Source organism: Protopterus annectens, chromosome 1.part1, assembly GCF_019279795.1.
Source record: "Protopterus annectens isolate FY-2018-M chromosome 1.part1, PAN1.0, whole genome shotgun sequence".
Taxonomy (NCBI): domain Eukaryota; kingdom Metazoa; phylum Chordata; order Ceratodontiformes; family Protopteridae; genus Protopterus; species Protopterus annectens.
In genome coordinates, this window is record NC_056726.1 from 807,453,866 (window position 1) to 807,480,092 (window position 26,227).

Here is a 26,227-nt window from a genome sequence, read left to right on the forward strand (position 1 = left end):
CAAACAACTGCTGAGACTGCCTAAAATCCTTAGTCCTGCTTAAATAATAACGCAACTGCCTGTGTACATCTAAAGTGTGCAAAATCTTTTCCCCTTATTTTGGGGATCTGCATAGAAAGTAGGCAAATGAATAGTTTGGTTTAAAGCCACACTAGAAACCACCTTAGGCATAAAGGAAGGATTAGTGCGTAATGATACCCTATCCTTATGGAAAATCAAAAAGGCTCAACCGCCATAAGGGCCTGCAATTCAGAAACCCTTCTTGCAGAAGTAATGGCCAACAAAAAGCAGTCTTCCATGACAAGTATTTCAATTCAGCAGTAGCCGAGGCTCAAAAGGTTGTAGAGTAAGTTTCTCCAACACAAAATTGAGATCCCAAGCAGGAGTAGGAGCTCTACTGGGGGTCTTATATTCTTTGCCCCTCTAAGAAATTGCTTGAACAAAGGATGAGAAAACAATGGTGGGTCACAATCATAGTGAGCTGAAATTGCTGCAGCATGAATCTTAATGGAAGAGAAAGACAAACCTTTGTCCAATAACTCAGTAAGATATTGAAGAGCCACACTCAAATTAGGCTCAGAAACCTCCAAATTCTTTGCTGCACTCCAAAATAAAAATCTTCCATTTTCTGCGTACACTTTCCTTGTACTAGGTCTTCTGGCTTCCATAATCACATTTAAAACTTGTTGAGGAAGTTGAGACCTGCTGTGTTTCAAAATAGAATATGCCAGGCTGTTAGATGAAGAGAGTGAAGCTTGACATTGAGTAGATGACCGTCCCTCTGAGACAACAGGTGCGGAATCAAAGGTAAAGGCCATGTAGGCTTCCTTACCAGACTCCTCAGTAATGGGTACCAGTGTTGCCGAGGCCAATCTGGAGCTATTAAAATCATCCTTGGCTTGTCTTGTCTGACCTTTAGGAGTACCTTTGGGAGAAGAGGCAGAGGTGGAAAGGCATACACATGAAGATTTTTCCAACTGAAAGAAAGAGCATCCACTTTCCAAGCTGTGTGATGAAACCTTTTTGTGCAAAACTTTGGCAGCTGGTGGTTTAGTGGAGAAGCGAACAGATCTATGTCTGGAATTCCCCATGACACTGTCAATTTCCGAAATACATGAAGATCCAGTTTCCACTCGTGGGGATCCATGATTTGTCTGCTTAACACATCTGCTAAGGAGTTCTGTGCTCCCGGCAGAAACCTTGCCTGAAGAGTTAGTTGCAAGCTTAGCGCAGTCTCCCATAAAATCATTGCTTGCCTGCATAGAGGGTAAGAATGTGTTCCCCCTTGTTTGTTGATGTACCACATGACAGTTGTGTTGTCTGTTAGAATCAACACCTGCCCTGGAAGAAGTAACTCCTTGAAAGCCATTAATGCAAACTGGACTGCTAACATCTCCTTCATGTTGATATGTAGATGCTGTAGTCTGGCAGGCCACTTGTCTTGTATCCACTTTCCATTCAGATGAGCTCCCCAAGCTATGTTTGAGGCATCTGTCGTTAGAATCTGACTCGCCTCTGGCCGGGTCACAGAGAGTCCCTTGTTTAGGTGACATTCCTGAGCCCACCACAAAAATTCCTTTTGAATGCAAGGTATTATTTGAATGACAGTGTCCAAATCCTGGCAGTGCTGTGTCCATACATTTATGAGATACCATTGCAGCTTCCTCATATGCAGTTTGGCATTGGGAAGCACCAGAATACAAGATGCCATGAACCCTAAGGCTTGAAGGACTGTCCTTGCAGTCAGCCCGGACTGAAGAGATAGTTGATGGAAGTAAAGGGAAAGATTCTTTTGTTTGTCCGGGGTTAAAAGGCCATCTGGGTTGCTGTATTCAGTCTCACACCCAGAAAGCACATGTCTTGAGAGGGTACTAGACTGGACTTTATTTCGTTCACAGAATACCCCAGGCATCTTAGCACTGCTATCACATATTCCAAATGCTGTAAAAGGTCTTCCTTTTCTTGAGCCAGAATCAGGCAGTCGTCCAAGTAAGGATAGATTTGTATTCCTTTTAGCCTGAAGTAAGCTATCACTGGAGCCAGAACCTTTGTGAATACTCTGGGCAGTAGATAAGCCAAAGGGCAATGCAGAGAACTGATAATGGGAATTCCCAGCTCGAAAACGCAGATACTTCCTGCAACTTAGTCTGATAGGTACATGAAGGTAAGCCTCCTTGAGATCAAGTTACCATCCAGTGATCTTTGCCCAGCAGAGGTAAAAGCTGTTGTAACGTCAACATTTTGAACTTGGGAATGTCCAGATAAGTGTTGAGGATAGATAAATCCAAAATTGGTCTCCACGTGTTCCCCTTCTTTGGTACTAGGAACAGGCGAGAATAAAATCCTAGGCCCCTTTCTGGCACAGGAACCGGCTGAATGGCCCCTATTTGGAGTAACAGAGAAATTTGCTTGTGAGCCTCTTTTCTTTGTAGAGGAGGAATGTCTGGCATGCCTTTGAAAGGAGGCAAGGTATGGAAATAAAACCTGTAACCGTGGTGAATGATATCCAATACCCATCTGTCTTGGGTAATTAAATTCCAATTTTCTTTGAAAAGTGCCAGCCTTCCTCCCAAAGGTGCTGCCAGACGAGAAAGCACTGGCAGCTGAAAAGGCAGGTCATTGGGTCTGTTTACGAAAGGACTGACCCCTGCCCTCACCAGAAGACTGAGCAGGTGAACTCCCTGTTCTAGGCCTAAAAGAACCTTGAGCTCTGCCCCTACCACGTCTAGACCTACTCCTAGACTGGGAATCATAAGCAGGATATGTCCATCCTTTAGTAGGCCAATTTCTACTAAACTTCGGAGGCTGAACCTGCAAAAAATCTTTAACAGTCTGCATAGACTTAGCCTTGTCCTCCATTTTCTTTAAAACTGCTTCCACAGGCGAACCAAACAACACGTCAGACTGTAACGGAGCATCCAAAATCCTTGTCTTAACATGCTCAGCTAAATTCTGATCCCTCAGCCAGGCGTGCCTCTGAAGAACAGAACCAGTGGCAGCCACCCTCGAAGAGGCCTGCACAGCATCAAAACCACATTGCAAGGAATGCTTACCCACCTGTTCAGACACATGAACCAAATCCTGCAACTCTTTACACTCAATACCTTCCGCCAGAGCATCCACCTTAGACTTCAATTGTGAAAGGAGATAATTTTGATATTTTAACATGTGAAACTGGCAATTCAAAGCCCTCATGGCTAAAGTGGAAGAAGTATACACCTTCTTTCCCCATCTATCCAAAGCCCTTGCCTCTTTATCAGGAGGAACAGGATTTTTAACAACAGAAGCCTTAACACCTTTAGGCCCCTGAGCAATAGTTTCCGGGTCTGCCCTAGGACTCTTAAAAAGATACTTATGAGCTTCAGGCACCCTATAATACCTATCTGGTTTAACTGGGGCAGGAGGCAAAGAATCAGGGTTCAGGGAAGCCTCTGCAAAAACATCTTCCACCACATCCAGAACAGGAGGTATAGCTAAAGGCCTATGCTGGGGTAAAAACAAAAATTCCCTAAGCCTCTTCCTGGAATCAGAGAAATCTTGACCTTCCCATTTAAAATGCCCCCTCATGGAATGAAGAGTCTCTGAAAAAGAAAAATCCTCAGGAGGAGAAGCCGAAGGAGTAGAATCATCCACATCAGAATCAGAATAAGGAGGATACTCCTGCAAGTCTTCAGCCGAAGACTCAGAAGCCTCCGAACACTGCTCAAAACTCTCAAGTTCAGGTTCCACCCGAGGCCTCTTATCAGGAGGGGGCATAGAACCTCTAATCATAGTAATCAAATCTTCTGCCATTTTAAGCATATGTTTCTTAGGCAAAGATCCTGAAGAACTAGGAGAGACCCCCACTGAAGTTAAACCTGGCCTGCCTCTCAAAGAAGCCTTGGAAACAGAAGGGGAGGGCCTAACCACCTTAGGAAGAGAGGGGAGAACAGCCACCTGAGAAGCCCCTTCAGCCTGGCCTACCTCCTGAGAGGACACATCCTGTAACAGTAAAGTCTCTCCCTGAGACTCCAAAGAAACTTCTTGCAGAACCTCCGGCTCCACTGAGCCTTCTAAAGAACCGACGTCCGGGACTGACGGTTCTTCCAACCTAGGCTTTGCTGCTTTGTCCTTGCGCTTTTTGGCCGAAGCGGGCGTCGGAGCATCCGACGGCATTCTATAATTACAACGCTTCCCAAAAACTAACCTGGCACAGTTTAATCTTCTCTTTATAGTGCGTTTGTTAAATCTAGCACAAGAGCGACAACCAACAACGTCGTGCTCAGGCCCTAAACAAGGTATACACAAGGTATGGTAATCCCTATGAGGTATCTGTTTCCCACAAGAAATACAGTTATTCACTTTTTCTGACATCCGGTTAAATACTGAGGCAAGAAAAAACCAAAATATTCCCAACGGGTACTTAGCCAACTTTGATTCGGTCTGAAACTCCGACTTCAGAAAATTTCAGAACGCCAACCTGCACTCGCAAAACTGCTTCTGCATCGGACCATGCGGCAAAAAAGACTGAGGATATGACGTCGGTCATGCGCATTTGTACCCTGACGTCCTGACGTCAGACTAATGCGCCTTGACCGACGTCAGCCATATACTTTGGTATTCGGGCCGACTGGGACAGCGGACTACCCAAGTGTTAGGACTGCAGCAATGTGGAATGAAGAACATCATAGAGGAGCTCTCTGATTATGTAGCCCAGGCAGGTATGACCCTAACCCTGAGCAGTATCCTTCCTTCACCAAGAATGATGCCACAATATAGAGACAAGACGATCAGCTTTAACAATTGGCTTAATGTCTGGTGTCATTCAAAGGGGATCCAGTGTCTGTCTGCCTGGGATGACATGCTTGACAAGCCACGCTGCTTCACAAGGGACGGCTTGCACCTGTCACCCCTGGGATTCCGGATATTGGCTAAGGCTCTTGCCACCCCCATAGTGCCTTTTTTAGGCAAGGCTCAAATTCTAAACCTACCACCCTAGAAAACAAAAATGGGAAGAAACTGAGGGTAATGCTGCTCAATGCCAGAAGTCTAAATCTCAAAATGCACGCACTCGAGGCCCTTCTCAGTATGGAGAACATCGATGTCTGTGCTGTAACTGAAACCTGGTTCAAGGCTCCTGAGAGCACCCGGCACTATTAGGCTTTACCTCATATCATGCGTTCCGCCCCAAAACCCGGACCACACCACAAAGGAGGGTGTATCCATATTCATAAAGGATACCCACACCTCCAGGTTGGTGGCAACGCAAGCTCGGAAACCATCCAGGTGCAACTAACCATAGGCAAAACTGCTCTACAAATTGTAGCATGCTACAGGCCACCCTCTCAAACTCAGGAACCCCACACAGCCTTCCTGAAGACACTGGAGGGTATAAATGTATCTCCAAACACCATCATATTGGGTGACTTCAACTACCCGAATATAGACTGGGAACATTACTCAAGCCCTAACTTTCTAGCCCAACGGTTCCTGGAGTTCATAAATTCAAATGCCATGGAACACCTAGTCACTGTTCCCACGAGAGGAGAAAATATACTAGATCTCATTGTCAAAAACATGGGGACAAAATGCTCCACACCGGAAGTATATCCCTCATTAGTTTATGATCAGATCTCACCAATCTCACTGGAAATCCACATCCCGCCCCCACCCCAAACAAAAAAGACCATAGTGAAGAACTTCTCTAAAGCAAACTTCACACTACTCAAGACTGGTGTGGTATCCTTCAAGGCCCCTGAGCCAGTGGAAACCACAACCCAAGCTGCGGAAGCCCTTACAAATGCCTTCTATGAACACCTCCAGGACTGCATGGACCAGGCAATCCCAAATAAAACCAAGACTCTTTCCACAAAGGGCAAACGTCCGTCTGGTGGACCCCAGCCATTAACAAACTTTACAATAAGAGGAGAAAGCTATTACATGATAGAACAAAATCCATAAAAGGGAAGTCACTCCTGATCATTATTAGTAAAAAATACGAGCACTCATAAAATCAACTAAGGCCAATTTTGAGAGAAAAATTGCCATGGATTCAAAGGACAATCATAAGGCCTTTTTCAGCTATGTTAGGAACCTGGGTGGAAACTCCCAGATATGCTCAGGATTAGTCCAACATGATACAAAATCACTGAACCCACAGACATTGCCAACATACTGGCAGACAGGTTCAGTGCAAACTTCACCCCCTTCTCCCCCCCTAAAGGAGAGATAACTATCCCAGCCGAGTGTAGCCTCCCGGACATCTCAAATACAAGGTGAAAGCTGCTCTCTCTAAAGCTAAAAACACAGCATCAATGGGACCGGATGGTGTCCCCGGCTGTGTGCTACACGAGCTAAATGAGGAATTAAACCCGCACATAAGGCAGCTGTTTAATCTCAGCCTTACCACAGAATACGTGCCCAAGGAGTGGCGTACGGCAACTGTGGTCCCACTCCACAAAGGCGGCGCCTCTACGGACCCTGGTAATTACTGCCCCATAAGTTTAACAAGTCTAGTCTGCAAAGCTATGGAGAGGATCATAATGGAGCTCATAAACAAAGATATAGGGGACTTGCAGACATTGGACCCGACCCAGTTTGGCTTTGTCAAGGGAAGATCATGCCTTTTGAACTTGGGCGACTTCTTCGAAACAGTCACCAAGGCCATTGATGAGGGAAAGGCAGTCCATACAGCCTACCTTGACCTTGCAAAGGCTTTCGACACAATACCCCACTCGGGTATTGTAGAAAAACTTACCAGCTTAAATGTAAACCCATATGTCACAAGATGGGTTGCAAACTGGCTTAAGGACAGAACCCACAGGGTTAGAGTTGCTGGCGCTATGTCAGACTCCAAGCCGGTCACAAGTGGTGTCCCACAGGCTCGGTCCTTGGCCCCCTATTGTTTGGCATCTACTTCTCAGAAGTACAGGCCAACATGGGAGGACTTTGGCTGACAAAGTTTGCAGACGACTGCAAACTGGGTGCCATAGTGGAAAGTGCATCGGACACGGATATCCTTCAGAAGGGACTCACGGAAACAGATAGCTGGTGCCAGAGCCATGGCCTGAAGTTAAAACGCCAAAAAATGTATAGTCATACCCTTCGGGAAAAACAAGGTAACCCCAAGCTACCATATAGGTGGCAATCCACTAAGCACAGAAGAGGTTATCAGGGACCTGGGGACCCAGGTTGACAGTGGCCTTTCTTTTGACACTCACGTTGCTAAAGTGGTTAGAAAGACCTTCTACATTGCCCACCTGATCATGAAGGGATTCACATCCAGATCTAGTGAGGTCATTGTTCCCCTGTACTCTTCACTTATCAGACCAATGATAGAGTACAATGCCCCATTCGGGATGTATCTCACCCGACATCTGCAGCAATTGGAGACACCCCAAAAGTTCCTCACCAAAAGGATAAAGGGACTCCAAAATCTGTCATATGCTGCCAGATTGAAGAAACTCCAGCTCTATTCAGTCGCATACCGTCTGCTCAGAGGTGACATGTGCCTGACATACAAGGCCATGTCCAACCCGGAATTAATGGACATGCTCCACCTCAAAAAATCCAAATCCACCAAAACCACTAGAGCAAGCGACTTAAACCTTAGCACGGATATAAATAGGACGTGCTGGAGGGATAGATTTATCACTCAGAGACTCCCTATGCTGTGGAATAAAATCCCGGTCCATGTGAGGCAGAGCACCTCGCTGACTCTGTTCAAGAGAAATCTAGACCTGCGGATGGGAGATCGTAGGTTTACCCCGGGAATCCTCTCTGTGTCACTGCTGGACAGAGGCACAACAAACTAATGGGCACAGTATTTTTTCATATAAGGGGTGGCGTAAGCCACAAAAATTTGGGCTAGGCTTATAAATGCCTTAGGGCAGATAGCCTAGTATAAACCTATGAACCTATGAACCCTATATGTGGCATGATGGATAACAGACTGGCTGAAAGAGAGCCCACACAGTGCAATTTGCAGGTGCCTCATCAGTAAGTATGAATGCGGCCAGTGGCATCTCCTTAGGGCTCAGTGCTGGAGCATCTCCTTTTTGGTATCTACTCTGATTTCCAAGCAGAGAGCCAAAACCTACTGACTTCAAACTGGAGGTTATTGTAAAGTCACAGTATGACACCCAAACTCTTTTGATTGAACTCCCCGTAGGAATCCCTTGGTGTACTAATATTAGCTCAAACCAAATGATAAAAGTGTAGTATCGCTTTTGGTAGACAACCCCTCCCCTCATTATACTGTACAGCCACCACACAACTACAAAATGAAAAATATGTCAAGAACCTAGACAAGTTGGCTGACAGCTCCTTCTCTTTTGACCATCATGTATCAGTTGTCAGGAAATCCTTTAATTTAATCAAACTAATTGCCAAATAAATATCCTAATGCTCTAAAAAAACAATAATTGTCTTAAAGTTGGTCAGGACAATAATGTAGTACAATGTCCCCTTTGGGATGTTTCTCATTAATCATAACAATTAGCAAGACCCTAAATGTTTCTAACCAAAAAGATCACAGGCCGAAAGTTCGAGTTATGATGATATGATGGAATCTCCATCACTTTATTCAGTGTCTTACAGACTTTTGAGGAGAGAACTGTCTTGCTTGGTACGCCATTAGAGAACCAGTTGTCCTGGATCTCATTTCTCTGCAAATCCAATATCTCCACCAGTACTAGAACCAGGGACCTAAATCTTCCTCAAAAGGTAAATACTGCACAGTGGAGAAGCATGCTTATAAGGCAGCATCTCCTAAACTTCTGGAATACATTTCCCCTACATGTTAAGTAGTGAGATTTAAAACATAAACAAGTGACTGGATGGATATTTACAAATTTAGTCTGGGATTTACTGGTATGGCCGTCCTGGAGAAAGGAGCTGCTGCCTGGGGGAGAATAATGGCAAAGCACGAATGATTGTTAAGATTTGTTGACTTTGGAATATCTATGAATCTAAACTGTTTTTATGGCTTACTCCCATAGCTTGTCAGATAATCATTGCCCACCTCCATGATGATTCTGAATATCATAAACTAGGTATAAGAGAATGAATGAATGAATGAATGAATAAATAAATACAGCAAAATGATTACTAGAATGAAAGTCAGTCTAGCTCTAGTGAAATGTACCTCCGTGGCAAATTCTGCTTAAAACAGGCTATTAGACAGCACAGCCAAAGCCTATCCTAGTACTGACTGGGTGAAAGGCAATAACCACGCCGGTTTGGACCAACCTACAGAAATTAAACATACCTCTTAGCTGTACAAAGTATGTATGTAAATGCAGTGTTATACTGTATATTTGTGTAAATTGTTATCGTGACTGTTTTTTTTATCTCGGGTGGTGGCTGCAAAGGGTCAAAAGACCAGCCCACTTAACTGGTAAATAAACAGCAATTAATGAATAAACAAACTATTCAGAATTTTGCAGAACATCCCTGATTCTGCTCAATATTTGTGCGATGTCCATTATAAAATGTCTGGCAAATCGCTCAGGATTACACCTCTCAACCCTCCAGAATTTCATAGAATGTCAAGATTTTTGCGTCATACTTTTTGGTATGTTTTTCATAAAATTTGCAGTTTTTCTGTCAAGCGATTTGAAGATTGTGTCCATTAAATAAGGAGACATTTGAGGGAGACTTCATATACTTCTGAAAATGCATGTCAATACAAAACCGGTTAAGCAAAAGTTGAGAGGTATGTAGAGGATTAGAGTCAGTAACTAATGTCATACATTTAAGTTTCATAATTCTATTAATCAGAAAATGCATGCTGATGCAAAGCCTGTTCTATTAAAATTTTAAACGAAAAATAATGTTTAAAAATTGCCCCATGTTTTGAGCGTTCATTCTCCTGCTATTTTTGGCTTTGTCCAAAATTTTTGAAAAAAGTTGATCAGTATTGCCTCAGAACACTTGCACAAACTTTTCTATAGTAACCATGAACCCGGGCAGCCAAAAAAAGATGATTTATCACTCAAATAGTCTTCTGGCTGTCTGACTTTGCATTTACCTTGGAAATGCCAATGTGAATGTTTGTGTGTAATCACTATTCTGGCAACAGTTTCAGGGCATATAGGGCAGCTGCTGAAAGACAGCCGCCCCCCCTCGCCTTATGGTTCTGGGACTCACGCTTATCAGTACAACTATTCAACTGGAAGTAGAAGTCAGAAGCATAGGTAACATCTTCAGCAATGGGATCCTTTGCAGAGGGATTACAACAGGATTTATGTATGTCATCAAGTAACTGAAGAAGGTTTGCCTTTGAGAAGTCCCCAAACACAAAGTGATTTACAGGGAGAAGTACCACCAGTTTTAAAAGAAAAGGTTACTAAATTCTTGCCTGATTTAATAAGCATGATGATATACATGGAGATGTGCAAGACACAGGACAAGCTAAAGGATATCTGGGCCCCTAGTAGGATTACTAACTATTTTTAAACGAGTGTTACCATTTACAATGTCAAGGTAGTGCGAGGCATGCCAACCATTTCCAGTGTAAGTCATCCAGTTTACAGATTGATAGTTGAAGTCCTCCAATAGAAAAGTCTTATGTTTAATAAGAATTTCAGCTGTTTTGTTAATAAAACTATCATGCTAAGAAGGGGACATAGAAGGTGTTCTATAACTAACTGTGAAGTAGTAATTAGTCTGGTTTATGGTGAGATTTGGACTTCTAGGAGTTCAAATTTGGGGTTCCAAGGAATCTCTCAGGATGTGATAATATCCTTGACAAATGCTGATACTCCATCACAACTGTCAGTATGAAGAAGCGATAGGCACTATACCCAGGAATAGAGGGAGTGCTTTCACTGTCCAAAAGAAAAAAAACTGTAAACTAATAATAAAACCAGATCCGAAGCAGGAAGGAACACCAGCTTTAATTAAACCACAAAACTGACTAAGCGCTTTCACCCACAGTTGGGCTTCATCAGAGTCAGTGTAAAACAGCACCAATAACATTTATATAGCAATTAGTGTCAATTAATTAGACAAATTATGTTCTAAACTGTTCGATACATTTAAACTCCTAAGTTCCCTTCAACAAAACAAATGGCCACTTAATATACTTGATTTAGTATCCAAACTAAAGCAACAGAAAAATTAGGAATAAAATTAGTAATAATATTAAAAATACATAGCTCACTCATTTTACACAATAAAAAGATAAAACCCAGTCACAGATTTAATATAAATAGACACAAAAAATGTGCAGATGTTATAAAAACTGTGATTTATATTTTAATACAGACGCTGTTGAAATATTGTCATTGATGTCTAGTGCATCGCGCCGTAACTGCCATAAACATTCCCTGACTTCCAGCAAAGTTTTAAGATCTCCACCAAAATCACATTTTGGCAGTCTGTCAATGACAAAAAATAAAAATCTTTTAAAATTGCTACAATACTTACTGTGGTTAAATAAGGCATTAGTGGATTTTTTAATTTTAATGTCCCTATTATGCTCAAGTATTCATAATCTCAACTTTCTTGTGGTCATACCCACGTAAAATGCAGTACAGGATAAACATGTAGTCACATACACCACCATACTTGTGTTACAGTTACAATACCCAGGACATTTTAATGTCTTCTTGTAACTGCATATCTGAATATATGATCCATCATTAATATATTTACAATTGCTACATGTACCATTTACCCATCCTACCCAGTCTCTGACTAGTTGTCACAGAAGTTTTTTCAAAAAGGTCTTTCAAATTTAGACCTCTACTATTAATAAACCTCGGAGCATAACCAATGACGTCTTTTAATTCCTGAGCGAAAACACTATCCCAAACAGTGTATATAATATTCTTAACCTTTATTCCTGTTGGATAATACTCAATAACCATACCAGAATGGTGATTCTGACCAGGGTTGTTTTTATGTGTTGTACCAAGATTTCGGTTGTTATCCAGCAAAATAGGCCTAAAGTCATTGGTTCTCCTTCTCTCAATTTCTTTGCTAACATTAGTTAATAAATCAGAAGGGTACACTCTCTTTCTGAACATATCCATCAATTTGTCAAGTTCAACCCTAAAATAAATATCTTGACTGACTATTCTGGACATACGTATCATCTGCACCTTGACTAATTTTTTCTTTTGATAGTCAGGGTGACAGCTGTCAATGTATAAATGAATTACTCTATGTCTTTTTACGAAAAATATTAGAATGCATTTGACCATCGTGCTTATATAACTGTATCTCCAAAAAAATTAATTTTGATCTTGTCGAAATGGCTTGCAAATTTTAAGAATGTTGTTGTCATTCAAACAGCCAATTAATTCATCTAGTTCATGCCTGGAACCCTTCCATAAAATAAGTATATCGTCCAAATATCTTAAATACGTCAGCATTTTGGACGTATACTCAGACTTAAAAACAAATTGCTCCTCCCATTCAGCCAGCGCAAGGTTGGCATAAATGGGTGCACATCTTGCTCCCATCGCTACCCCAGTCGACTGTTTATAATATTCACCATCAAACAGTACGTAGTTATCAAGTAGTACAACTGGTCTGTAACAGTGTATCTGACTAATTTGTTTTCTGTGATCCCCCACCAAATTGGGTTAGATTGGTTTAGTAACAGTTTAGCTAAACACAGTGAACTGCATCAAGTAATGAGAAGCCTTTTGGTGGATCTAATGGAAATTGTACTACTAATTAAACATTGAACATGGACATTAAAAATACAAAATCCACTAATGCCTTATTTAACCACAGTAAGAATTGTAGCAATTTTAAAAGATTTTTATTTTTTTGTCATTGACAGACTGCCAAAATGTGATTTTGGTGGAGATCTTAAAAATTTGCTGGAAGTCAGGGAATGTTTATGGCAGTTATGCCTCAATGCATCTAATGCACTGGGCAACAAGGACAATATTTCAACAGCGTGTGTATTAAAATATAAATCAGTTTTTATAACATCTGCAAATTTTTTGATGTCTATTTATATTAAATCTGTGACTGGGTTTTATCTTTTTATTGTATAAAATGAGTGAGCTATGTATTTTTAATATTATTACTAATTTTATTTCTAATTTTGCTGTTGCTTTAGTTTGGATACTAAGTGAAGTATATTAAGTGGGCACTTGTTTTGTTGAAGGGAATTGGTTACTTAGGGGTTAAATGTATTGAACAGTTCCGAACAGTTCTGTCCCATCAGTCTGACAAGCCTTATCTGCAAGGCCATGGAGCGTATTATCATGGAACTTATAAACAAAGACATTGGCAACCTTCAAACACTGGACCCCACCCAGTTTGGGTTTGTGAAGGGCCGATCTTGTCTCCTGAACCTGATTGACTTCTTTGAATCAGTCTCCAGAGCCATGGACAAGGGTAAGGTGGTCCACACAGCCTATCTAGACCTTGCCAAGCCCTTTGACACCATCCCCCACTCTGGAATCATAGATAAACTTACTAAGTTGGGCATTAATCCCTATGTCACCCAATGGGTTGCTAAATGGCTTACTGATAGAACCCACACTGTAAAAGTAGCAGACTCCAAATCCGGCTCCAGACAAGTGGAGTACCTCAGGGTTTAGTCCTGGGGCCGCTCTTGTTTGGCATCTACTTTTCTGAAGTACAGGTCAACTCTAAGGGACTCTGGCTAACAAAGTTTGCAGATGACTGCAAACTGGGAGCCATTATTGAATCCCCAAATGATGTGGATACTCTACAAAAGGGCCTTACAGAAACAGATGCTTGGTGCCAGAGCCATGGGCTCAAGCTCAATGCCAAGAAATGTAATGTTATCCCCTTTGGGAAAAAACATGTATCCATGAATTACCATATAGGTGGCAGTACACTAAACACAGAAAGTGTGATAAGAGACTTAGGGACACAGGTGGACAGTGGTTTCACCTTCGATAACCACATCGCCACAACAGTCAGGAAATCCTTCTATGTGGCACACCTCATCACGAAGGGCTTTTCATCCAGAAAAAAGGAAGTCATTGTCCCACTGTACTCATCCCTCATTAGACCCATTATAGAATACAACGCCCCCATTTGGTATGTACCTCTCAAGACATCTGCAACAACTGGAAAGGCCTCAGAAATACCTCACTAAAAGAATCACAGGCCTAAAGAAAATGCCCTATGCTGACCGCCTTAAAAAACTCCAGCTATACTCTGTCGCATATCGTCTACTCAGAGGCGATCTCTGCTTAACATACAAGGCCATGTCAAACCCAGAGCTGTTGGACATGCTACACTTAAAGAAATCCCAATCCCTCAGAGCTACATGCTCCAGGGATCTAAACCTTGTCATCACAATAAACAAAACATGCTGGAGGGATAGGTTCCTGACCCAGAGACTCCCCAGACTCTGGAATAGATTGCCCATACATGTCAAGCAGAGTGCCTCTTTGGACCTCTTCAAGAGAAACCTTGACGATTGGATGGGAGAAAGGAAATTCACCCCAGGGATCATGTCAGTCGCCCTGCTAGACAGGGGTCCAGGAAAGTAAATAATGTGGGAAGAAATAGCCAGGGAATTGTTATGGCTAGGCTTGTATAGGCCCTAGGGCTGATAGCCTAGTACCAACCTATGAACCTATGAACATAATTTGTCTAATTAACTGACACTAGCTCCTATATAAATGCTATTGGTGCTGTTTTACATGGACTCTGATGAAGCCCAATTGTGGGTGAAAGTGCTAAGTCAGTTTTGTGGTTTAATTAAAGCTGGTGTTCCTTCCTGCTTCGGATCTGGTTTTATTATTAGTTGGAGTGCTTTCACTGCTCTGAAAAAGCGTTTCTGTAACTGCACATATATGAATGTGCAAGTTGTAGGAGAGCCTTAAGTTCGTGCATTTTTTGTTAAGACTACTGGCACTGAAGAGCCACATTAATGTGTTCCAAATTAGAATTTACTAGGTTGAAATGTTTATCGGATGGACTTTGTCTAAAAGGCATTATGCAAAAGCCTTTGTAAGAGAGGTGCAGATGATCCCTGACAAAGCAGGCAGGATTGTCAGCCAACTCATCCCAAGCTGACAAACTGGATCCCACTAGATACCTGCTATATAGCCAATTATTAAAGCCAATTATCTTGTCTTTGAATGTTTGTACAATTCTGGATGATGGCAAAATATCACTAAAAACACTTTTTTGCCATTCCCCTCCAGGACCCACTACCTTTAGGCTGTTCTCCTTCCTCTTATACCAGGATCCTAAACTCATGGTCCTCAATCAGCCCTCAAACAAAAATGATTTTTATAAGGGGAGCTGTAGTACACTACATTCTTAGCTGCAGTACTGAGTGAGCTTGTCCTCATGCAGCCTTCTTGGTTATCCACATCCGAGCCCCCTGCCTTACACACTGTTTCCTACCAACAGGCTGCAATGGGAGGGAGAAATAGGGAGAAACTGCTGCCACCGACCTATGAGCAGTTTGGATTAATATTTTGTGCATTGCATTTCTGCTTTTGTCATTGGCAATATGCAGTGTGCAGTGCATGCAGTATGGTCAATTATACCCACTGTATGTGCTATTAAACCCACTGCAGTCAGCTAGATGACACTAGCTTTAATGCTGATAAGTTTGCAGTGATCTGCATCAGAGGCGTAGCTACCAAAAGGAAATAAATGGTAAAAAGGTCTGAGGTCTGTTCCCAATCTGGCATTCTTTAAGCCAATCTATGAGAAGAAAAAGAAAAGAAAAAGGTCTTGTGTCCGACCCTGATCTGGTTCTTTCCTCCACAAATTATGCTGTGCTTTTCAACTACTTAAGGGGGGAAAAAAGTCCAAGGTCTGGTCATGATCTGCCAGGTCCATGCTGCTTCCCCACCTAGAAAAAAAATAAACTTTTCTGTATTTTTAAACTGTAGCAAACAGTTTGCTACATTTGTAACATGCAGCTGCTACAGTTAAATGTACACACAAAGCACTAAAGTGTTTCCATTCTGCCAGCAAATGCCAGCACTGCATCATTGCACGTAAGAGTGATCACAATCGGCCAATTGCACCCAGGGTGGCTGCCTCCTTCTCTCCACCCCAGCTATGCTACTGATCTGCATGTCACACACATTTCTTCTACAGTGTTCCTGAATACACAACTTCAGTGAGATCAAACCACATCCGGAGTATCTCTGGCATTTATTATTGATCTTGACATGACAGTGGCTAGGCCCTGACCACTAAACTTACTTCATCCATCTTAACTTTCAGATCCAGGCACATTACATGAGCACAAAATGGTTGCTCTTCAGTCTGATATCCTGTATCTCTGCAACACTATGTTAACTGATCCAGTCTAACTTTGTCTAAGATGCATTCACCAGTATACCTACAGATAAGTGCACTACAGACTATCAATGACTTCCAGCACTGAGAGCTACTACGTTTTTGGCACAACTTTGTACAAACAGGTTGGCAGTTCAAAGGCTTGTACACCTGATGGGTTACATCATTTCCCCACAACCCCATTATCACATTTAAAGAAAGGAGTGAATCATGTAAAATATGCAAAATTTTTTGATTCTTACCCATTGCTGGACTGCACAAGTCGCCCACGAAAGTATTTACAAACTAGACAGACCATATTAAATCGGAATCTCTTCACCAATTCTGGGTCTAGTCTCTTGCTGAGAAGGTCCTCAGAGTTCTTAAAGAACAAAACTTTGTTCTTTTCACACCAAGTGTCAAAGAAGGTGCAGAACTCCAACCAAGATGAGAATTTCTTTTCAGAGATGTCATCCACCATCACTGTGTACTCCTGAGGGTGAGACATAAAAGACAGAAGTTAAACAGCAAATACCATCTTCCAAGCCATATTCTCTCATTATCCCTTCACATCATTTACTATGGTTCATAATCAGTTGTGCTACACCTGCAACACTATTGCCACATGCCCATATATTTTTCAAAATCTTGAGTTCTCACATGCTTATCTCACAATCCTAAATAACCTTTGAAATATAGAAATTCAGTCCTTCTCAGCACAGAATCTACATGTCTATGTGGTCTGGAATTCAACTTAAGTCACAAAGTCAGTCGTTTTCTTAGCACTTCTGCAGCAGTATATTCATATTACATTTTATTCTAATTTACTGCTTGTCAAGTATGTACCACCCAATAGGGATACCCACTGAATGTTTGGGGATTATAAATGAAATCCTTAGAACAGTAACAACTGAATGCTACTATAAGGAATATTTCCTAATTCCTACACTACGGTATGTCAGAGGATTCCATCTACTACAAGACACAGTTATTTAAGAGTCAGTAGCTAGGATGTGAGAGGCACAGTCTCCAATCGTCCAAAAATGCTTCAAAAACATAATGACAAGCTTAGAAATTCACTATTATTTTTCTCAACTGATCTTTTACTTTCATACTTTTGATACACAGCGCACAGTCAGACATAAGTGAGAATGGAGCAATATGCATGATCAACAGTCATGTTCAGTCATACAGTGCAAGTAGAAACTTGGGGAATAAAACCAAGGAATACAAGGCTCAATTATTAGCTTCTCAAAGTCTTAACCCTCTGTTTTACACTTAAGGGATCATGTCAGTTGCCCTGCTAGACAGGGGCCTGGAGAAGTAAATATTGTGGGAAGAAATATCCAGGGAATTATTATGGCTAGGCTTGCATAGGCCCTAGGGCAGATAGCCTAGTACCAACCTATGAACCTAAGATGCTCTACTGGCACCATGTACTTATGAAAATAAAGGTGATATCATGACACTTGCTTTGCATTCCAGTATGATTCATAACTTCAAAATGCACAATGCGGCATTAGTACTGTAAAAAAGAATCCTCCATTAAGTTCTGGTTGAGCAGAATGCTGCTTCTGAAATATCAGATTCTCGTGCCTACTTTAGGATAAACACATCATTCAGTGTTTTGCTTCCAATTTCAGACCCAGATCATGGGCAAAGGGCTTCAAGGCAGGGTAATGGAATCCCCATCCACCCCTCAGCCATTCCAGTGTCCTACTAGTAGGTTGTTTCTCCCCAGTGTTACTATAAACACTGTTCAAACCTCTCAGTGTGCATACAGTTTTCTGATTTTATTCTACAATTACAAATATTTGGATTTAATTTAAAACTTGTATTTCAAATTTTATAACACAAACACTGATGGACATTTGCCAAACAAAACAATAGTGTCTCACAATGAAAACAGACTTAACATTAAAACTTCTTTGCCCTTGAAGCTCACATTCATTGAAACGACACTGAAACCCACATTCAAAGAAAATGCATCTGTCCAGTGGCAGATAAAGTTTACCTTTGGGCTGTTTTCAAATCATAGGCACCTTGCACACATTTTTAGGACCATGCATGTGTTCTTCAATTCACCTTCCTGATTGTCTTAAATTATATTCCTTATATAATACAGCAGTGTGTTTTTTAAATTTGTAGTTTTGAACATTTTTCTGGTAAGCAATGAAACAGAATGTATGAACCAATAATGGCCAGACTGCCCAATTCAGGACAGTTTAACCATAAAAGACCACGCACTATAATCCACCAATATCAGTCAATATGCACAATCTCTGCAGAAGCAAAAGTCATCTAAATAATTCCACATTAGAGAGCTGTAACTAATGGAGAGGCTGCTGCCAGCAAACAATTTTATGTTTCAGTGTTTCATCTAGTGTCTGATGCCCTTGAAGAATAAACTGCCTATGTTATATTAAAGAAAATGGTAAGCTGGTAATACTGCAATAGGGAATGGATGGCAAGCCAACAACAGGTTCATAGTTACTAGGCAACTCATCCAAAGACATACTAAGGAGTGCAGAACCCCCTTAAAGTACATCACAGTATTTGCAGTCCATCTACATGCTGTGGGAGTAGAAATCACAGCCTTCTGCATCAAAAGTAAGTATGCTACTTGTTGGGTTATTAACAATGCTCTTCAATTCTACAGCACAATAGTGACACCATTTGCTAAATAAAAACAGCTGCACATAGTAAACAGGCAGCATGAGCAGCAGTAAACTTCTTTTGCCTTGAAGCTCACAATTTCTTGAAAAGTGCACTTGAAATTCAATTCTTTGAAAAGTGCACTTGAAATTCAACTCCTTGGAAATGCATTTGAAACTCAATTCCTTCAAAATGTAAGACAAACTAATTTTTTTATTAGCTTGGTAGCTGGGGTAGAGGATTCGGGTGCTTGTTTCATGTAACTAAGATACAGAGTTTGAGCATGAGCAAATTAACTAACCACCTGCCATCCATATAACTAAGGCATGACACACACACAGACACACACAGACACACAGAGACACACAGAGACACACAGAGACACACAGAGACACACAGAGACACACAGAGACACACAGAGACACACACAGACACACACAGACACACACAGACACACACAGACACACACAGACACACACAGACACACACAGACACACACAGACACACCTCTCCCTTACTTGTGTGCTTATTACAGAAGCAGCAACAAGTTCCAGGGTGAGAGTGTGTTCATTACAGACCAGCAGCAGCGACAGGATCATCATCTTGTACTTAAATTTTGCATGGGTGGAATGCGGAACTGAAGAAAAACAACAGGTCTGTGAGACAAAGATGCATGCACAGATGCAACAGGTGTGTGCGACCAGAAACAAAGGGCACGCTAAGAAAAATGCCCTTAAAAATGTATTTATTTTTTTTAAATTAAAGTAATTTTGAAATCCTTCCCAGCCAGCGGGCCCCCTCCCTGCCAGTGGACTCTAGGCATCTAGTGCTGGATCTGGCTCTGTTCAAACCATTAAACTGTTATAACCTCTTACGGGATGGTATAAATAGCTTTACTGCACCTCCCCCCTTATATGGAAATGGCAACTATGTAGAATTTTACACCACCAATAACACCTGTATAACTGCAATGACTCAGCCATACTTGATATAACCAAAACAAGCTCCTCACGGAAGAGCAAACCTGCCTGTTGGACAACTGACATTAACAGGCTTTACAATAAGAGGAAGAAATTGCTGTCCAAGAGTAAGATGGAGCGAGTCCTAAAATGGAAAATTCCCTCCTCAGCTTAGACAAAGAAATAAGACTTCTTGTGAAGTCCTCCAAAGCAAACTACAAATCCAAATTAGCTTCCTCAACTAAGGACAACCATAAGGCATTTTCAGTTACATCCATAACCTAAAAGGAAAGGCCCATATTTGTGCCAGACTGGTAGTTAATGATATCACATATACTGAACCTGTGGACACAGCTAACCTGTTGGCTGACAGGTTTTTTGAAAACTTCACTCCCCTGTCCCCACCACATATACCCCATCACATCCCTACCACCTGTACCCTACTTTGTATCTCTAAAGAGCACTTTGTTAATGCCCTCTCTAAGGCCAAAATAATAGCATCTATGGGACTTGATAAAGTACAGTTGTGTACACTTACCAGAAATGTAGATGTTCGAGTGTATTTACTGTTGCAGTCATTACATTTGGGTTATCCTGCTGGCAGGTTGCCCTCAGTCTGCCTGAATTCCAAAGTCTTGGGTCCTGCGTTGGTTGCCGTCGCCTCTTCCCTGACGTCAGGTCGTCAGGGGTATAAAAGATGCAGCCGACGCCATTTTATTCAGTTTTTCTTGCCCCAGATGTCAGGTGCCCCCAAAAGGGTAGGCTACAATGATGTAAATAAAACATACATGTACCAAAATAAGCTTTACCTTCATCTATAAGCAAATACACCACCTAGGTTGTATAGATTAGAGAAGTAAAGATAAGTTCCAGCAAAAATAAGGGGGATGGTGGGTGGGTAACCTGGACTGCAACAGTGAATACACTCTAACATCTACATTTATGGTAAGTGTACACAACTGTACTATGTTCTTCGTGTTTCACTGTTGCAGTCATTACATTTGGGTTGAGTCCCAAAGCTATGGTTGGGTGGCTGGAGCTAGACAGCATTAGGAGTGGCTATGAAGCCCTGCAGAACTGCAGTGGCAAAGCCTTCCCTGGATTTAGAGTAAAGAGGCAGACTGTAATGTTTTGTAAAGGTATGCACTGCACTCCAAGTAGCAGCCTCTAAAATGTCTTTGGTTGGTACTCCCCGGAGAAAGGCTGCAGAAGTGGCTGCAGCTCTGGCTGAATGTGGCCTAATGCCCTTAGGCACTGGTTTGCCATGCTGTGAGTAGCAGAAACGAATGCAGTGACCTATCCACTTTGAAATAGTCTGCTTGGAGATGGCCTTTCCTTGTGATGCTGTGGCATATGCCACTAGTAATAGTTATGTCTTTCTGAAAACTTTAGTTTTGTCCAAGTAAAATCTAAGTTGTCTGTGTAAGTCCAAAGAGTGCAGCATTTTCTCCCCCTTGTTCTGTGGATTTGGATAAAATTTGGCAAATGAATTGTTTGGTTAAGGGCTAAACTGGATACCACCTTAGGCATAAAAGTAGGGTTTGTTCTCAGAGAGACCCTGTCTGGATAAAAAATGATAAAGGGTTCCACAGCCATGACAGCCTGTAGCTCTGAAACTAGTCTTGCACAAGTTATTGCTAGGAGCAGAGCTGTTTTCCAAGATGAGAACTTTATATCCGTAGTTGCAGCTGGCTCAAAAGGGGGTAAGGTGAGTTTTTCCAAGACATAATTGAGGTCCCATGCAGGTACTGGCATTCTCCTTGGAAATTTTTGGCTCCTCTGAGGTACTGCTTTAATAAAGGATGAGAAAAGAGTGGTAGCTCTGTATTGTAATGAGCCGAAATGGCAGAGGCATGGATTTTAATTGATGAAAAAGATAGGCCTTTGTCCAACATCTCAGTTAAGTATTGCAAAATCTGAGGAATAGTTGGGACAGCTGTGTCAATTCCTTGAGCTTGGTTCCAAGTGCAAAATCTCTTCCATTTCCCAGAATACGATTTTCTAGTACTACACCTTCTGGCTTCTAAAATGACATCCATCAGAGCTTTACTGAGAGGTGTGGTTTGTATGTCTACATTATCCGCCATGCTGCCAGGTTTAGGGTCCTGAGTTGGCTGCGCAGAATCTGATTGTTTTGCTGGGACAGTAGAGGAGGTTATTTGAGGTAAGGTCCAGGCTGGGTACTGGGACAAGTTCTTTAAGATTGGATACCAGTACTGGCGTAGCCAGTCTGGGGCAATCAGAATCATTTTTGGTTTCTCCTGCCTGACCTTTAGGAGTACCTTGGGGAGGAGAGGCAGTGGAGGAAAAGCATATACTGATAGGTTTGTCCAGTTGAAAGATAAGGCGTCCACTTTCCAAGCTTGTCTGTGATAAGTCCTTGTGCAGAATCTTTTTAGTCGATTGTTTTGAGGAGAGGCAAATAGATCTATATCCGGGCGTCCCCATTTCATTGTTATCATGCTGAAGACTTGTGGATCCAGGTGCCACTCATGGGGATCCATGAGGTTTCTGCTTAGTTCGTCTGCCAGAGTATTTTCCTTTCCTGGCAGGAATTGTGCCTGCAGATGAACTTGGTAAGTCAATGCTGTGTCCCATAAAGCCATGGCTAGTCTGCACAGGGGATAAGAATGAGTGCCCCCCTGCTTGTTTATGTACCACATGACTGTGGTGTTGTCTGTCTTTATCAGTAGTTGTCCCGGATGAAGTAGGTCCTTGAAGGCTGTCAGGGCATTTTGAACAGCTAGCATCTTTTTGATTGATATATAGATGCTTTTGGTTTGTGGACCATGTGCCCTGAATGCCTCTTCCTGCTGTGTGCGCCCCCCAGGCATAATCTGATGCATCCGCCGTTAGGCTCTGCCTGGCTGGGGCTAGAGAGAATGGCTGTCCCTTGTTTTGGTGACAAGCCTTTGCCCACCATCGAAACTCCTGTTGCAGGCTGGGAATTAGAGTAATCATTGTTTCCAGACTGTGGCAGAGTTGTGTCCAGACACCTTTTAGGTACCATTGAACTTTCCTCATATGCAGTCTTGCATATGGAATTAGTAAGATGCAGGATGCCATGAAGCCCAAAGCCTGCAGAATTTTTCTTGCAGATAACTGGGCCTTTGTTGCCATTTCCTTGAAATAAGTAGTCAGTTGCCTTTGTTTGTCTGGAGTGAGATAAAGCCATCTGGGCAGTTGTATTTGCACGCAGGAATATTATCTCTTAGAGAGAGTACTAGTTTTGATTTCTTTTTGTTGACTGTGTACCCAAAGCATGTCAAAAGTCTCATCACAAACGTCAGATGCTGTAATAGAATGTCCTTGTTCTCTGCTTGTATGAGGCAGTCATCCAAGTAGGGATATATTTGTATTCCTCTTTGTCTGCAGTAAGCAATTACTGGTGCCAGGCACTTTGTGAAGACCCTGGGCACAGTAGATAAGCCAAAGGGCAGTGCAGATAATTGGTAATGCTTTGAGCCAGCCTTGAATCTGAGGTATCTTCTGCATGATTGTCTGATTGGGAAATGCAGGTATGCCTCTTTTAGGTCTAAAGTCATGAGCCAAGCCTTGCTGCCCAGCATGGGCAGAAGCTGTTGTAAGGTCAACATCTTGAATTTCGGTATATCCAGGAAAGTGTTTAGAATAGATAGGTCCAGTATTGGTCTCCATGCTTGGTCCTCTCTGGGTAACAAGAACAGTCGAGTAAAATCCTTGTCCCTGCTCTTGCTGTGGCCCTTGCTGAATAGCCCTCATGTTCACGAGAGCTGCAACTTGTTTCTGAGCCTCTGCCCATTGATTTTTTGGCAGGTCTGGCCAACCGTTTGCCCTTGGCAGAGTATGGAAATGAAACTTGTAGCCTTGTGACACTATGTCAAGAACCTATTTGTCCTGGGTTATAATGTGCCAATTTTGAGAAAAAAGTGCTAGTTTTCCCCCCTAAGGGTGTTGCCAGAAGATAAGTGCTTGGTGCAGGTATGGGGAAGTCATTGGGACTGTTTCCTGTATGATTGTGCTTGGTCTTCTCCACCTTTGGAGGTAAAAGCACTCCACTGTTTAGGCCTGTAGGATCCTTGCGGTTGTGATCTGCCTCTGAGGTCTGTCTGAGACTGGAAAGTACCAATTCTTTGTAGGCCAGTGTCTGCTAAATCTAGGTGGCTGTACCTGTAAGAAAATCCTTGACCATTTGCATAGATTTAGCTTTGTCCTCCATTTTCTTTAACACCTCTTCTGCCTTAACACCAAACAAGGTATCATGTTGTAAAAGAGCATCTAATAATTTTGCTTTAACATGATCAGGCAGAGTTTGTTCCTTTAACCAAGCATGCCTCCTAATGACAGAACCCGTAACAGCGGCCCTGCAGGAGGCCTCCAGAGAATCAAACCCACATTGCAAAGTATGCTTTCCAACTTGTTCAGCTGCATGCAATAAATCCTGCATTTCTTTGTTTTCTGCACAATCAGAATTTGCCATCATTTTCTGTTTAAGCAGTGTCATGATATATTGCTGATATTTGAGCATATGAAACTGGCAATTTAAGGCCCTTATAGCCAAAGTAGCAGACGTGTAAATCTTTTTTCCCCATCTATCCAGTGCCCTAGAATCCCCGTCACAGGTGGTAGAAGCCTTGACCCCTTTGGGACCCTGAGAAATAGTTTCTGGGTCTGCAGTAGGGTTTTTGAAAAGGAATTTATGAGAGTCAGGGACCCTGTAGTATCTGTCCGGCTTAACAGGAGCTGGAGGTAAAGAGTCAGTGGTCAGACTAGACTCCGAGAACACATCTACAATGTCCAACACAGGTGGAATAGCTAGAGGCCTGTGCTGAGGTAGTAAAAGGAAGTCTCGGAGCCTTTTCTTAGATTCTGAAAAATCGTGGCTCTCCCAGTGGAAGTGCTCCCTCATGGTATGCAAGGTTTCCCCAAAAGAGTAGTCCTCAAGAGGAGAAGCTGAAGGAATTGATTCTTCAGCATCAGAACACTCATGGGGGGGGGGGGGGGAGAATATTCCTGATCAGAAGAGGAACCAGAAGAAATGGAAACCTGATCTGAAGATTCATAGTCCATCTCTTACCTAGGCCTCTTATCAGGAGGGGGATGTGAACCCCTGATCAAGGTAATTAAGTTTTCGGCCATTTTGAGCATCTGCTTTTTAGGCATGGAGGCTTGTCCTTGTGGCTGGTGAACTTGTTTCTTTGCCTTTAAAGGTGTGGAGCAAGAAAAAAGTTTCCCCAACTGGGTACTAAGCTTTTAATGAAGACTTCAGATCTTAAATTCAAACACGAAAATCTCAGGAGTCGGCTGACCGGCACTTGCAAACTGCTTCTGCTTCGGGCACCGCGCGGCAAGAAAGACTGAATAAAATGGCATCGACTGCATCTTTTATACCCCTGACGACCTGACGTCAGGGAAGAGGCGACAGCAACTGACACAGGACCCAAGACTTTGGAATTCAGGCTGACTGAGGGCAACCCGCCAGCAGGATAACCCAAATGTAATGACTGCAACAGTGAAACATGAAGAACATCATCCCAGGCTGTGTCCTACATGGGCTCCAACAAGAATTAGCAACACCATTGCGTACTCTATTCAATCATAGTCTAAGCACTGGCTTAGTTCCAGATGAATGGAAAATGGCCACAGTTATTCCCTTGCACAAAGGTGGTGCTTCCAATGACCTCAGGAACTACAGACCTATTAGCCTAATTTGCCTTATCTGCAAGGCCATGGAGCGAATCATCACAGACCTCATCAACGAAGACATAGGTAATCTCCAAACAATTGACCCTACTCATTCTGGATTTCTCAAAGGAAAGATCATGCCTGTTACACCTGGTAGACTTCCTTGAGACCATCGCCAAGGTACTGGACAAGGGAAAATCTGTGCATATAGCCTACCTAGACTTAGCCAAGGCTTTTTATACTATCCCCCACTCAGGCATCATTGACAAACTCGCCCAGCTAGGTATCAGCCCTTACATCGTTAGATGGGTCACCAACTGGCTCACTGATAAGAAACCATATAGTCAAAATAGGAGAATTCACCTCCAACAGCAGACCTGTAACCAGTGGTGTTCCACAGGGATCAGTCCTGGGACCTCTACTGTTTGGAATCTATTTCTCCGAGCTACAAACAAAAACTACAAGTCTGTGGCTGACAAAGTTTGCTGATGACTGCAAACTGGGAGTGGTCATAGTCTCTCCAAATGATGTCAACATCCTACAAGAGGGTTTTAAACAAATGCTTGGTGCCAAAGTTATAGCCTTAAACTCAATGCAAAAAAAGTATCATCTCTTTCGGTAAGAGCGATGTTCTTGCTAACTACCACATTAACAGCAACACCTTAATTATGCACTCAGTAGTGAGAGACCTGGGCACACAGGTTGACAGCAACTATACC

The 26,227-nt window shown here is 42.3% G+C and overlaps 1 protein-coding gene across 1 annotated transcript in view; it reads right to left on the reverse strand.

Annotated features, from left to right (window-relative positions):
* LOC122807266 (uncharacterized protein ZSWIM9-like) overlaps positions 1-26,227 on the reverse strand; it is a 324,698-nt gene that overhangs the window by 168,495 nt on the left and 129,976 nt on the right. Inside the window, exon 3 of the mRNA XM_044078373.1 lies at positions 16,494-16,723. Within this exon, the coding sequence (XP_043934308.1) occupies positions 16,494-16,723 (230 nt within the window). The remainder of the gene's footprint in view (positions 1-16,493; positions 16,724-26,227) is intronic.